Source organism: Rhipicephalus sanguineus, chromosome 1 (genome assembly GCF_013339695.2).
Source record: "Rhipicephalus sanguineus isolate Rsan-2018 chromosome 1, BIME_Rsan_1.4, whole genome shotgun sequence".
In the NCBI taxonomy this organism is placed as follows: Eukaryota; Metazoa; Arthropoda; class Arachnida; order Ixodida; family Ixodidae; genus Rhipicephalus; species Rhipicephalus sanguineus.
Genome location: NC_051176.1, coordinates 44,573,153 through 44,589,478, shown reverse-complemented (window position 1 = coordinate 44,589,478; position 16,326 = coordinate 44,573,153). Strand labels below are relative to the sequence as shown.

Sequence of the window (16,326 nt, the reverse complement as noted above, 5' to 3'; positions counted from 1 at the left end):
GAAGACCCCGTCTGCGCAGAGCGCACTGCAGGTGCTGGACACCCTGAGTCCGGTGCTTGCAGCTTTAGGGTAAAACCACGGCCCGCGAGGTACCATCGTTTCGAGAGGAAGTCAAGAATGCATCTGTCTTTCAGTGGAACGCCAGAGGTCTTAAGTCGCGCATATCCGACTTTAGACAGTTTGTATTTACGAACCAATTCCCCATCATTGTGATATGCGAGCCCAATCTGTCTGCTTCCGTCAGACTGTCAGGCTATGAGTGCTTTATGTCCTCCACCCACGGAGAGTGCAGCAGGGTTGTTGTGTTCATGCGCCGTGACCTGACTTATATCCGTCACCCTGTCCCGCCTGACGAAGAGAACCAATATGTTTGCCTTACTGTGAAGAAGAATAAGGTCACTTTCACAATTCTCGGAGCTTACGTATCCCCATCAAGCCGTCTAGATTGCGAGCGCTTACGCGTTATTTTGACATCGACTCCACACCCGTGGGTGATCACTGGTGATTTTAATGCCCACCATTTCCTATGGGGAAGCTCCAAGGTGAACTCTAGAGGAAGAAAGTTGGTGTCCTTTGCCTCGGAACACGAACTCTGCGTTTCAAATGATGGAAGCCCTACCTACCTACGTGGATCCAGCCTACAGCAGCTTCCTGGACGTTACTCTTGTTTCACACTCGTTCACGAGAAAAGTGCACTGGTTTTCAGATTTGGAAACGCGGGGTAGTGACCCCATTCGAACTTATCTGAGGATAGAAGGTTTTACCAGCTCCAAGTCCTCCAGAGCCCTCCAATGCACCGATTGACCGAAATTCAAGATGATAATGGAAGACTGTTGTAGTGACGGCTCACCCTATAACCTAGAGGCCGCGATAAAGGATGCCCTGCAGAACACCACGCATTCACTTTTGACGAGTTACACGAGTTACACACGCACCGATTTCGACATCGAACTTAAGAAGCTTCGTGCAATGCGCCGTCGCGCGGAACGAAGATATAGACGCACAAAGTGCAAGGATGATTTGAGACTGGCTAGACGCACTGAGAAGAAAATAGAGCGTCACATGGATGAACTGGCTTCGCGAAGATGGGCATCTTTCTGCGAGTGGTTGGATCCGCGAAAGCCTTTATCGCTTATATGGAGAACTGTCCGTGGTCTTCGTACATCCTTTGGTCAGAGACACCCGTTTAAATCTCTGGCACTTCACTTGCAGTGTAACGAGATTGATGTCGCAGAATCCTTCTGTAGAAGGATTTCCAGCGACTCAAATTTCACAGATACAAGGACGGTGGAGCTCGACCCCCCATTTCTCTCACGTGATCACCGCATGGAGTGCCCGTTTTCTATGGATTAGCTAGAAGCTGCACTGGCATTGTGCAGACGTTCTTCGGCGCCAGGACCTGACGGCATCACATATCGTGCTCTTTGTCACCTTGGAGGCGAAGCTTGGAAGGCACTGCTGCACCTATACAACGACTCTTGGCAGACTGGTACAGTTCCCCAAGCATGGAAGTCAAGTCGCCTCATTCCGCTTCTCAAAGCTGGCAAGTCGCCTCTGGACATTTCCTCATACCGTCCTATCGCGCTTGCCAGTTGCGTGGGAAAAACGATGGAAAGAATTATTCTAACACGACTGGAATGGTACTTGGAGCACTATGAAACCTATCCAGATGCCATGGCCGGATTCAGGCGCGGCCGATCGGCAACAGACAACGTTGTTGATCTGGTGACATATGTCGAACACCATAAGGCCTGTAAGAGACTGTGTGCTGCTCTGTTTCTAGACGTCAAGGGGGCTTACGATAATGTCTCCCATGAAGCCATCCTGAGTGCACTAGAAACAGTAGGTCTTGGTGGCAAGTTATATATGTGGGTGTGCAGCTACTTGCAGAGAAGGTCGTTCTACGTGACCACGGAGAATGGCCCGACAACTGAGTATTACAGTAGCCGAGGAGTCCCTCAAGGAGGAGTTCTAAGCCCTACGCTTTTCAATATAACCCTCATTGGACTGGTCGAAAGCTTACCAAGCACCGTAAAGCTTTCCATCTACGCTGACGACATCTGCATTTGGACTTCAGGTGTGACACGGCTTCAGCTTCGCGCCCGCCTTCAGAAGGCAGCCACAATGACGTCCTGCTACCTTCGTAAACAAGGCTTCGAAGTGTCTTGCGGGAAATGTGCAGTGGTAGCATTCACAAGGAAGCCAATGTCTGCCTATGGTATATCAATTAACGGAGACCTTATATCATTCAGCAGAAGCCACAGGTTCTTGGGAGTGATAATTGACAGAAACCTGTCTTGGACTCCACACGTGAACTACGTGAAGAAGCGGCTGACTGCTATATGTCACATGTTCAGATTACTTGCAAGAAAGAAATGGGGAGTGCCGATACCATCTATGCTACAACTGTACAGGGTTCTGTTTATTGGATTCCTACGGTACAGCTTACCTGCAATATCGAACACCGGCAAGACTAACCTGCGCACGATTCAGAGCGTTCAAGCCCAAGCTCTTAAGATATGCCTTGGGTTACCCCGCAGCGCGCCAACGGCTGAAACCATTGCCATCGCGCAAGACTACTCAATCACGACACACATTATCACCGAGACAATGCGTACGTACCTCAGGCATTATGCCAGGACCCCTTCCCACCATCTGGCGAGCCTCGCTGCTGAAAGGCCCCGTAAGACATATAGTGCCACTATCGGCAAATATCGCTCATCATTTACTGCGGGGTACGCACCTGCGTCAAAACCAGTGTTCCCTCCGTGGTGCTTGAGCCGCCCACGAGTTCATAATAATAATATCTGGGGTTTAACGTCCCAAAACCACGATATGATTATGAGAGACGCCGTAGTGGAGGGCTCCGGAAATTTCGACCACCTGGGTTTCTTTAACGTGCACCTAAATCTAAGTACACGGGCCTCAAACATTTTCGCCTCCATCGAAAATGCAGCCGCCGCGGCCGGGATTCGATCCCGCGACCTTCGGGTCAGCAGTCGAGCGCCATAACCACTAGACCACCGTGGCGGGGCGCCCACGAGTTCACTTAACGGTTCCGGGAGTGCGGAAGAAGTCAGACCTACCGACACATGCCCTGAAACAATTGAGCCTACTCCTTCTGCACGAAAACTACAGTAACCACGTCCACATCTATACGGATGGCTCGACTACGTCATCCAGTTATGGTGGTGCGGTGGTTATACCATCACAAGGGATAACTCTGCGTATTAAAACTTCACATGCGACGACGTCTACGGCGGCAGAACTCGTGGCTCTGCGCAGCGCACTAGAATTTATTGATACTGAAAGCCCAAGTAAATGGGCTGTGTTTTCTGACTCAAAGCCGGCGTTACAGTGCCTGCGGTCAGTTCTCCGACGAGGATGCCACGAACAGTTGACATATGAAACCGTGAAACTTCACCACCACGTAGTTCAAAAAGGCCACGATATTGACTTCCAGTGGTTACCTGGCCACTGTGGCATCAGTGGAAATGATTCCGCCGATCACGCTGCTCGCGCATCACATCAGGAAGCAAACATCGTCCCAATTCCGCTTTCAAGGACAGACGCTGCAAGGCAAATTCGACAACTGGCCCGCAGTCTCACACTGACGGAGTGGAACGCACCGAGCATAAGACACAGCAGACTACATCAACTGAACCCTTCACTGCAACTCCAACCTCCATCCGGCCTTTATCGACGCGAAGCTTCGCTTCTCTATCGCATTTGGTTGGGAGTTGCTTTTACGAAGGCATATACAACGCTAATCGGAATGACTGACAGCGCGGCATGTGATGTCTGCGGCGCCGAAGAAAACATCGAACACTTGCTGTGCCACTGCCCTCGTTTTGCCTCGGAGAGACAAGTACTGTCCAATGCACTGCGGCGACTGGATGATCGGCCAATTTCCGTGCAGGTGCTACTACAGCACCGTCCACATCTCTCGACGGCCCACAAGGCAGTGAAAGCACTCTTGTGTTTTTTTTCAGAACTACGGGCTTGTGCGAACGCCTCTGACTTGTGGTGCAATCCCGCACGCTCTAGTGCATGCATTGCATCTCTTCTCTCTCTTCCCTCCTCTCTATTTCTCGTCTTTCTATTCCCCTTCCCCTATCCCCCAGTCTAGGGTAGCCAACCGGAAGTGTTTCTGGTTAACCTCCCTGCCATCTCCTTTTTCTGTTTCCTTCCTTCTGTTCTGGCTTTTGTTTTACACCGAAAGCTGTTATGAGATCACAACAGCCAATTTTGGTGCTGTAGTTCTCCGCCGCTGCCACCGGTGTCCGTAACCACTATCGCGCAAAATAAGAAAAAGTGGAATGAGAAAAAAATAGCTATGATCGGATAGGATTCGAACCCGAGACCTCTGCGTGGCAGACGAATACTCTACCACAGAGCCACGCTGGTGCTGTTTTTTTTCTTTATTACAGGAAAAGAATCCGTTGCACTTTGACTGACATTACCAAATTTAATAATCAAGCATATTTAAACACAAATCAAGCACAAGAAACCAGTCTTGAAACTCTTTCGCAAAAAATTGCGGGCAGTTTGCACTAAGTTGCACAAAGCTTGGCACAGCAAAGCACGGACCCGTCGCCGCTCGTACTCCCCATCAACCGACATGTTTAGCTTCGAGATGCGCGGCTTCCTCCTAGGGAGTACGCAGCCAGGCTATGCACTATAGAGCGGAGGTTGCGCGTGATGTCTCCGTCGGTGGGCGTGGTTTGGCTACTGCGCATGCGCGGCTTGGCCAGGCGGTGAGGTATGGGGTCGCTAGATGACGCGATGCTTGCTTGCTTTTTCTTTCTATCATTTTTATCTCTCTTATCGTTGATATTCTCTCGGTCTTTCTTTTTCTGCATTTCTTTTTATCCATTTCTCTATCTCATTCTTTTCGTGCAACGCTTTACTCTCTCCCTCCTTTCCCTCCTCACCATCACATCTCCCCTTCTCACGCTCACTTCCCTTTCCCACCCCCCTTGCTACGCTATACTCTACAAGGCTAGGCTATGCTATCCTGGCGTACCTGGATAGCCGAGTGATTAGGACGCTCGCCTTCGGTTCGAGGGCACGAGGGTTCGAATGCCGCCTCTTGAAGAATTTTTTTCGGCAACACTTTTTCTCTTTCTCTTTCTATATATATATATATATCTTTCCGTCATCTGCATGTTTTTCTCTTTCTTTCCTTCTCTCTCTTCTGTACTCGTTTTCGGGTATCGTACAGTGGCACATACCTGTTAAGATGATGATAGTTTTCTGCGATCGACTCACAAGGAAGAATTTGGTAAACAGCTTCGCTGTGTAAAGACCCTATACAGGCGTCATGTCGGGATAGGAATCTCATTAACATACGTAATATAGCATGGTAGAGAGTAAAATAACAACTAGGCGTCACAAAATGCGAATTGCGCAACGCGTGGGTCGTTGAGTGCTTCCAACCCATTACAGAGGGCTTAGCCATATTTCTTCATCTTCATCAGCGAAAGCACAAACAAAGTGCACATAATGCCTTACAGATGTGTAGCAGGTACCACGCTTCTCCGCTGAATCACGAATAGTGGCATAGTGGGTGCTTCCCTACTTCAAAACAATTATGATGATTCATTGCGTACTGGGTACCTTGCATTTCTACTTCTATTAGTTGCCCCAAGGGAGTCCACAACTGGCTCTAGAAAGGCCACTCTTCCAGCTTTCGCTGTGACTGTGCTGCGTGTTCCACACAGGCCTGGCGATTTTTCACCCTGCTCCATACTGCAGCCTCATCTGTGTAAGAGTTGATGCTGGATATAAACTTTTATCAACTTTCTCGTCGAGCTGTTCAGTGTGTTCGTCTTCCATGGAATTTAATGCGCTTAAAGGTAACGAGGTTCTTTGCTGTAGGAGAGTCGCGAAGCAACCCCCATGCTTCTTACGCGCTTTCCGGCAATCATGCTTTGTTTCTTACGCGCTTTGCTTTGCTGTTTTGCTTCTTACGCGCTTTCCGGCCATCATTTTTCCACAACGGAACACGTCGTTTGCGAACCATAACATTCGATTGAGGAATGCATTTAGACGCGGCATCAATTAGAAATGCCGTAAAATAGCAACAGAATCTGTGTTTAGGGCAGATGTGTCAGGGTCTGCGCATTCGAGAGGAGTGACGTCGTAGCCATGGTAGACACACTGGCGCGAGCGCGCGCGCAGCTATTCGCCTTCGCTGTGCAGTCGCCGTCTGACACTGCGCTGGAGCCGATTGATAGCGCCTCTGACTGGCGTTTGCAGGTGGGTACACCATGGAGAAGGAGAGCGCAAATGCTGCTCAACGGCGCAGAATGGCCGAGAGGCTTATCTCATCGGATCCCGAAGTAGTTGCTTGGCAATTAGCGGTTCAGCGTACGAAGAATGAACAGAAGAAGGCTGATAATCCTGGACAACCTGGAAAGCTAAGAATAATCAGCTGAACCTTTGCTAACGCTACGTATACCCTGGCATAGCCGAGCTAAGTCACTGCAATTTTTTTACGACAGGCCAAAGGCAACTGCGTTTCGCATCTTTCAAGATTGCTGGGCTAGAGGGGAGACGCGACGTTCGCTCTCGTTAGCGCGTGTCGCGTCTGCCATCTAGTCCGGCCGTGATGTGGCTAGGACGGCCAGTTTAGCTTGTACGAACACCTGTTCCGCCTTTATGAAGCAACTGAAAAACATCGCCAGACGCGGGTCGTACAGTATGGGCCTTTGTTGCACTTCTTCTATGTGTGGCTCATCACTGCACAGCGAAGACCCTTCGCCACTGATCATGGTTGCTAGTCACGCGCACGCAACGCAATAAACACCCGCAAACCAACTGCACAGACACCGTGCTGCATGTCTTTCAAGACGCACATGATGACGCGCAATCTGAGGAGGCCAGAAGCCCCGTAAGCGGAAAGAAAAAACCGAAACTGAATCACATCCTGATCTATCCGCCCTTCTAGGAGCTCTTCTTCACTCAGGTTAAGCAGGCCTTCGCGATCTATCCGCCCTTCTAGGAGCTCTTCTTCACTCAGGTTAAGCAGGCCTTCGTCGGAAATCTCTCCTCTGACTATGTTCATCGAGCGATGCGGAGTGAAAGTAACTTGAACACCACCGAATACCACGAGGTTTGAAAGTCTTGCACATTGTGCACGGCCGCGTACTTCAAGCAGCAGGTCACCACTGACGATTTTAGGTGGCCTTATAACCTGGTCCTATTCTGTCAGCGAGGCACTTCGCTACAGTGAAAGGGGAAATGTTTCTGACTGTCTTTTCAGGGTCTCTGATTGCACGTCAAATGTGGATCACGGATCACGGGAAAACGTGGGAAATTTTCTTCAGGTTTGACAAAGAGGTTGTGAGTTTCTTCGGTGCGCCATCTCTTTGCAAGAGGGCGATCGGGAAGCTTGGGGTATGCACTGGAGGCCATATGTGCGTGAGTATTTCGGTAGCCATGCCAGCCGCCCGACACGGAGCCCAACAAGGTGCGGCTACGAGACGTGAAGAAAACGCAGACGCCAGCTGTACATGGCCACTGTAACCGAAAGGGTTTCGCTGATATTTTCGAACTTGTGGCTTGGCAGGCGTAGGTGTCTTCATAAGGGTACGTTGGGCAGTGAAGTGGCGTGGCACCGATGAGTAGGGAACCACAGTCGAAGTGGCGTGTCCATTTAACCACTATATTCTTGCCCGCAGACGTTGCAATGTAAATGCTATGATATAAGCAGAGAGAGACAGGAAAGGGCGACTGCCGATTTCCTCCTAGTGGGTCAGCGCAGGGGTGCCGTCTACGTGAAGCCTGGGCCAAAGGGGTGTGCTGCCTCTGCCGTGGGGCCTTAAAGGTCCAAACACCCGGCATCGGCTGAACCCCCAGGGTAGCCCCTTTTCCACACACACGGCACAACCACATACGGCGACGTGGCAGAGGGGGTCGAAACCCCCCTCTCCCGTTGGCTTAGGTGCATGGTGACGCCATCTGTTGATGAGTGTTGATGAGCAAGGAAAATTCGAAACTTATATTCATGTACCCATCGCATGTCAGTCATGTTCACGCAATCTTTTGTGACAGATTACCAATTGTTTTATTTTTATTTCGATTGTTCTAGCTGCTGTAGCGATAGTTCGGCACGTGAGCCCATAAAAGCTTTTGCATTGTAACAGACCTACTTACTCTGACGAAGGCCGTGCGACGGCTGAAACGTTAGTCAAGGTATTTTGCCTTTTCAAAATGTGCTAGCTGCAAGTTTATTCAATATAGAAAATACCCAGACCTGTCGTGCCTTCCCTTCAAGTAGTCTCTCTCTCTCTCTCTCTATATATATATATATATATATGTATATATATATATATATATATATATATATATATATATATATATATATATATATATATATATTTAAGTTGTAGCGGAGCATATCGGTGTCAGCTCTGTGCCAGCGTGAAAGAAGACGTTGACGTTCGTGTGTTCGTGCTCGCCGGGTTTCTGCCTGAACCAGCTTGGTTGACTCACGCCTTCTACATAATAATAACAAGTGTTTGTGGGAGAACACGCTTGTTGTATTTTGTGGAGGTGCTGGGTAGTACCCTTCCGCGCCCTGGAGCTCCGCACCCGTACGCTACCATCCGATTCAAGAATGACCGAGCGCGTCGATCCCTCACAAGCCTCTTCCACCCCCACCCCCCCGTCTGTCATGTGCTCTGGTGTATTTCGTCTGCGCGACCCTCCAGTCTACAGCGGCACTGAAGATCGTGATGTCGAGGACTGGCTGGCAGACTACGAACGTGCCAGCGCGATTAACAAGTGGGATGACCCTGCGAAGCTGACTCACGTCATCTTCTACTTGACTGATTTGGCCAACCTATGGTTTATCAACCACCAAGCCGATATCCCCACTTGGTCGGCTTTTAAAGAGACCGTGACGTCGTTTTTCGGTCGTCCAGCTATGCAGAAACTTCGCGCTGAACACGGCCTGCGGCGACGATCTCAACAAATTGGTGAGAGCTTTACGAGCTCTCACCAATATTACGAGCTCTCACCGAGCGGAGGCTGACAGAATACGACATATAATAAAAGGCATTGACGATGACGCCTTTCATATGCTTGTAGCAAATCCACAGACCGTAACCGATGTAATTCAGCTCTGCCAAAGTTTTGATGAGCTGCGCAGCGAATTTCTACACGTCGCGCTAACACACAAACAGCGGACCTTTCAGCTCTGGCGTCCAGGAGTATTGGTGCTGACTACACCGCATTGCTGCCACAAATTCAGCAATACATCCGTGAGGAAGTTGCTCGTCAGCTCTCCCTTGTGGCCACCATCAACGAGCCCCCCACTGCACTGGACCACTCACTTCGTCGTGCTATCCAGACACAAGTTGCCGAGGCTCTCCTTTCGCCGGTGCCGCCAGCACAAGTTGCTGCGCCGCTTACTTATGCCGAAGCCGTCACCCGAGCTCGTGCCCTACCGACGCCCTCTTCATTCGGCCCAACCACCAACTACTACAGGTCGCCACTTCCGGTACACCCGGTAAATGTACCCTTCTCGCCTCCCCGAGCACCTGTGAACCCTAGGCGTACCCCGGATAACTGGCCCGTCTGCTTCGCCTGCGGTATTCCGGGGCATGTTGCTCGCTATTATCGCCGCCGTGGACTCTATTTTCGTGATGCTCAGCCCTCCGGCTACATCCCTCAGCAACCAGAACCCTATGCTACACCTGATGCGCCTGACTCCCGCTCACGTCGACCCGACTTCACCTCACGTCGATCTCCTTCGCCCCGCCGCCGGTCTATTTCCCCCATGCTTCGCCGTTCCAACCACGCCCAGGAGGAAAACTAGCAGTCGCAGTTCCTGAGGCAAGAACTGCGCCACCGACGAAATTTTCAAGGCCTCATCTTTCGCCCCCTGACGAGATTGCGGTGTTTGTCGACGGTTTCGCCACAAACGCTCTTGTCGACACAGGCGCCGCTGTTTGTGCAATCAGTGAAGTACTGTGCCGCAAACTGAAGAAAGTGACGACTCCGCTGTTTGACATTTCCCTACGCACAGCGAGTTCGCAGCACGTCAAACCTTCGGCCACATGCACTGTTCGTGTTGTGATTCAAGGCGTGCTTTACATAGTCGAATTTGTCGTCCTTTCACATGCGTCTCATGAAGTTATCCTCGGATGGGGCTTCCTTTCCGTTAATGATGCGGTTGTCCCGTCGACTGCGCTCGTGCACAACTCGCCTTGTCTCCGTTCCGTACCACAAATGTAGATCTCGCTTGCTCGCCCGAAAAGGTGGATGTCGCTGCTGACGTCGCCATCTCTGCTTTCTCTGTCGCCATGGTGCCCATTTCTTGTACCTCTGTTTCTGATTCGACCGCCCTCTTTGTGCCGTCTAAAGAATGCACTCGTCGCCGGAACCTTGTCGTCCCGTTTGCCGTCCTCACGTTTGCCGGTGATTCCAGTGCCGTTTCCGTGTGCAATCTGTGCCCCTGCCCTTCTACTTTATTGCAAGGCGAATGTATCGGGCGTCTTGACGATTATGATGCCATCTTCCCTTTCGATGCCCCTTCCAACACGACGCTGATGCCCGTCACGTCTGCTGCCGCACCCTCACTAGCTGACGAAGAAGTACTGTTGCGCAGCGTGGACACTGCACTTGCGCAATATCAGCGCAATGAGGTCGCTCAACTCCTTGACCGTTTCCGCGCCTCCTTCGACCACGGCCAATCTGCCTTGGGACACACGTCAGTTGTTGTTCACCATATTGACACTGGTCATCATGCTCCGCTGCGCCAGCGTCCCTCCGAGTCTCCCAGGCTGAGCGCGACGTCATCACTCAACACGTCGACGACATGCTGCAACGTGGCGTCATTCAGCAATCACACAGTCATTGGGCTTCTCCAGTCGTCTTGGTGAGGAAAAAGGACGGCTGAATCAGATTTTGCGTAGATTTTCGGCGACTAAACAAGATCACATGCAAGTATGTCTATCCCCTGCCACGCATTGATGACGCCCTGGATTGCCTTCAAGGCGCGGAATTTTTCTCTTCCCTAGATTTGCGCTCTGGATATTGGCAAGTGCCGATGGCTGAACCAGACCGTCCAAAAACGGCGTTTGTTGCCCCTGACAGCTTATATGAATTTAATGTAATACCCTTCGGCCTTTGCAATGCGCCTGCGACTTTTGAAAGGATGATGGACAGGATGATGAAAGGATGACGGATGAATATATATATATATATATATATATATATATATATATATATATATATATATATATATATATATATATATATACACGCTTCCATACAGCGCGTGTTTTTAGGCCAATTTACAGCCATATTACTAAAGGGAACAGACGTCCCGATTTAGGCGGGACACCTCCCGGTTTTCCGGATGGGTCCCGCTGTCCCGCCAACCTGCTTGAGAGACGGCGTTTTGTCGCGCTTTCCGGCCGAAAGCCGGCTTGCAGTCGTAGTCCGCCAGCCCACACACCACATCCCTTTGCCATACTGTACTATACATGGATATGATCGGCTTTCTTTTTCTGTCATTATCTTTCTTTCTCTCTCTCTTTCTTTCTCTCTTTCTTTATCTCTCCCTGGTTCTCTTTCTTTCACTCTTTCTTTCTCGCTTTCTCGTTATTTCGTTCTCGTTATCTCGCCCATACCAACGCAGTCACATGGTTCCCATAAGTGCTTTTTGAGCTACCGCGCCTGTATAGCCGAGTGGTTACGACGCTCGCCTTCGAACCGTGCGTACCCGAGTTCGAATCTCACCTCGAAGTTCTATTGTGTTTAATATAGTTCTCCTCCTCCCCTTCTCCACTTCCCATCTCCTGTCTGCCTCCTTTCCTTCCTTCTCTCCACTTCGCCAAGCAGCGTTTTCTCTTAACGCTCGCCTTCATCCTCCTTCCCGCCGCCTTGTCTCAGCACTCCTCGTTTAACTAGGCACCACTCTCTCTCCCACCGCGGGCCTTCAACCTCCTTCCCCACCGCCCTTCAGCACTCTTGTTCGCTCCGCTCTCTGCCTCGAATGTCTTCACTTTCCCTTGCACCTGCTGTACTCGGTAGTGGTGCTTCCACAATTTTTTGGCGCAAAACCACCCAAGTGTTCGCGTACACTACGCGGACCTACTCTAAACCTAAAACAGCACCGCTGTGAAAACTGGAATTTTGTTTTTGAACAATATGATATGCTCTTCCTGTCGTGATTCTGCAACCCCTCCCCCCGCCATCCTGCTTCGGAGTCGGCGGAATATAGGCACTTTACATATGACATCTTATCATCGTAAAGATGACACTATCAGTCACATGGCGCTCTTTAGCCATGCTTCGTTCTTACGCCAAATAAAAACCACATATCATCATCATGCAAGCCATCGCTGTATCCTTTATTCCTGCTAAGAGATCGTTTGAACTTTGTATCCGCTTAAGCAAACGTGTTTACAATTACGCAGCGCGAAAATGAAACACAATCACATGCACTACATGTTCTTTCACATGTGGCTTAACTGAAAGCATTTCAAGAGAAGGCAAGCTAAACAAGCATCGCGATATGTTCGTGAGGTCTGCTGCGATTCCAAGAGTGGTTTTAAGAAATACATCCGGCGGACACCGCGCTGCCTCAAATGTGCTGCCACTTCCTTGTCTTTCTGGAACATTATCTTCCTTACCCAAGCGAAAGGTAGCAAATCATAATGACGCTTCGTGATCTGAATTTCTTATTTATGTCTCTTACGGTGTAAGCCATTGGGGCTAAGAAGTCCTGTGCCAACCATGCCCAATGAGTATTGCTTTTCTGCGTGTTTAATGTTTTTGCATATGTTTCATTTTCCTCATGGCAGGAACCGCCTGAGGCATTTGGCAACCTGCTTCTCTTGTGCTGCCGCTTGGAACAGCATTCCCTCGCCGCCGACCTGCTGGCCGAACACGCGGCGCTCACTTACAGGTACGGGGTGACTCACCTCAATTGTGGCACACGCTAAATTATGCTGGCAGCCTCTCGTGAAATATCAGCTATTTTAGGCGTTGCACCAAAGGCTTACGCTATTAAATGCGAAGCATTTCTTAGCGAACCTTTGGCACTTTGAGCGTTTCTATCTACGTATCTATCTATCCACCTACGTCTGGGTGCTCTCGTGATCGCCTTCTTATCTTGGTGTAGACTAATATTGGCATTGGAGGGTAAGAAGGTTTGACGAATATGACTGTCTAGTCATGGCATCAATAACGTGAAGAGAGAGAGAAATAAGTTTATTTATCCCATCTTAAGGGAAAGGGGCTGCGAGATGAAGGTGAGGGATCCTATTCGCGGTAGGCCTCCTCTACCACCTCAGCCCACCTCAGTATAGCCTCCTGAAGTGCGGGGTTGTAGCTGCGCATGGCAGCCTCCCACAGCTCCTGACTACCTAATTGTTTACGAAGGCTCTGGGGAGGGTAGTGACTTTTGCATTGCCACATAATGTGGTTAAGGTCCGCTCGCCTGACAGAACAAAACTTGCAGTGCGAATTAGGGTACATCCCGGGGTAAATTTTGTGGCGTAACGCAGGGGAAAGAAAAGTGCGGGTTTGGAGTCTACGCCATAGAACCTGGAAATTCTCTCGCATACGTCATGAAACCCTTTCCTCCAGACACGTGTGGCACATACCCGTATACCACGGGCTACGGTAAGCGGGCATGTGCCACAGGTGATTGACAGTTTATATCTGCCCAGGAATGGCGAGAACAGACATTGTTAATTTAAATGCGAGAGCGTAAAGAAACGCCGACATTGGTCGCGGTAATGCGAGGAATGCAAAGAATAAAAATCGAGATCACAACCGGAATCGCACCCAGGCATTCTGCGTGGCATTCAGATATTCTACCACAGAGCCACACCCCGTCTTCAAACTGCTTCCGAAAAATAAATTGTGAAGGTGCAATGTCAGTGCAGCGTCAATTGTGCTGCAATGTTGGCTAGCTTATTTTGTAACATAGACCTCGTAGCCCTCAGCTACAAGCCAAGAAATGCAGCATGGACAACCATAGAGTTTCCTAAAATTAACTAGAGGCGACTCTGGCGCTGCGATCGCTCAGCTACCATGGGAATGATGGGTACTACACAAATTTGCCTAGTCTTCGTGCTTGCGGCTTGAAACGTCCTTGTGGCTTTGTTTATTGCTGTGTTTTGGGTTCGTTTTGGATAAAAGAATAGACCGTTGTGAACTTCGTGACCCGGTTTGATTTGGTGACCCTCAAAAAGTTAAAGTAGTGAAGTGGAACTGCTGACTTTTGCTGAACTTCATATTGCGACAAAGCGGATGCAGCCGACGCGGAGCCAAACGGAGCCGAAAGTACGAAGTTTAGACAAATTTGTGTACTACCCATCATTCCCATGCTGGCTGAAGCGTCATGCGTTGCAGCTCCCATAGACACTAGCGCCAGAGTTCCCTCTAGTAAGTATTGCAGAAACTCTATGTGGACAACCACTCGCTGATTGCTTCGCATGAAACCGATACCCACAAGGCGTAGGGTGTGCGGAACTTTTTTTTTGTTTTGTTTTACACGGCTTTTTTTTATTGCACTCATGATTTCTACATTGCTGCCTTTACAAATATATTTATTTATAGCGGATAGGCACCGCCGTTTTAACGCTGTAGAGCCGTTTTGCACTGAAGTGCCCAGCGCCTCCAAGTAAAACGCCGCTCCAGCGCCCCAGTATCCAGCGCGACACTGGGCCCATAATCAGACATGGCACTGGACGCTGGTGTAATCCATGCTAGTCGTGCTCTGCATGGCGACCAACTAGCTGGTTGTCATCTAACTACAAGCACATGAATAAGAAGCCTCCTCGCGATGGCGCAAATACCGCTGTTTAGTTTTACCTTGTCTGTAAACGTATTGCCGAAGACGCGTAGAGGAGCAACACGGTTAGTAGCAACATTTCTTATGACGCATCGTGCAGATGTAGAGGACATAAAACTGCAATGACTTTTCACATTCTAGTTATTTGCTGGCGTGTAGCTTTCGTTATCGACATAGTCAGTAACGTGCAATCTTTTAGCATTTTTTCTTCTACGAGACAACATGTGCAGCCCAGAAACGTGTCAGCAGTATTGTGAAGTTGTGTAGAGCGTCGCAGTACACCGCCGCTATTCCGGCTATTGCATTTAATCGCTCCGATGATCTGGTGATTAGTAAAAGTAAAAAACAAAGCAGTAGAAATGCCTAAAGAAACGAATTCAAATCTAAGTAAAACAGAAAGGTGGTTCCGTATCAAACATTTATAGTATAGAAACACAATACAGGTGGCACCCCTAATTGCTATGACAATTAAGCATGAAATATTGTCATGTCACCTGTTATCCTTTAAATGCCCGTAGGGAAGGTATTTCCCACCTCGTTTCAACACCACTGTCTCCAAGATGCCCCATTCCTGCACCCTCAGTTGCTACATCTCGCGCAATTCTTGAGAATCATGTCGAAAAATAATTTAGCGACGCCGATGCAACCAGATACCCGGCCCCAGAGTTCCCGTTGGCGCCACAGGCACTTCTCTCTCCGCGTGACAGTTCATCGCGCGCGTTTTCACCAGCTGCAATAACTCTATGGATGAATGCATTTGCCGCAGTGAGAAAGCTGAGCAAATGTATTTATTGAGTGGCTCAAGTGTAGGGCTATTATCTGGTTCACTTTGACAGCCTAATGTAACGAGGAACTAAAGTTCTGGACATTTGAATTGCAATTATGCAGTGGGAATACACTTCCCTACGGGCCTTCCGCGATGATAGTCCTCGGGGTGCGATGTTCTCTTTCTCTAGATGGAAACGCGCTTGGCTGTTGAAGAGGCTCCGGATTCGTACTTTTCTTTACGTGGTGATGTAAACGGATGCTTGAGACAGCCAGGAAGACGATGATGTCGACGAACCTTTGTCCATAATTACTCGCTCGAATGGTGATGCAGCAGACAATGACCGTATACGACTGCAATGCAAGGCGTTGGCTCCTCGCAGAACTGGACGGATACACTGGAAGATAAAGGCAGCCACGCACGCAGCCCAAGGCTTTCGAAGGTAGCAGGAAAAACATTCGGTGTAACAGCTGAAGTGCGGCTTTCACCTGTACCGGTTTTTCCTATAAGAACGTCAACCTTCGCACATTATACAAACGCTGCCGGTGCTGCTTAAGTGAGCAGATGACAAGTGATCGACGATTGTTTGCTCTACGTGCAATATTCATATTTGCACCGCGTCATGCTTTTAGGAATTCCACCACAAGTAGGGTTCTGACAAACGCCCATAGGCAAGTATATTCCCACCCTAACACTTTTATGTTGCATCATATTAGGAAACGTTTGACATTGCATTATC

The 16,326-nt window shown here is 49.4% G+C and overlaps 1 protein-coding gene across 1 annotated transcript in view; it reads left to right on the top strand.

Annotated features, from left to right (window-relative positions):
• LOC119390841 (tetratricopeptide repeat protein 30B) overlaps positions 1-16,326 on the top strand; it is a 63,710-nt gene that overhangs the window by 26,778 nt on the left and 20,606 nt on the right. The window contains exon 6 of the mRNA XM_037658557.2: positions 12,822-12,925. Coding sequence (XP_037514485.1) covers positions 12,822-12,925 — 104 coding nt within the window. The remainder of the gene's footprint in view (positions 1-12,821; positions 12,926-16,326) is intronic.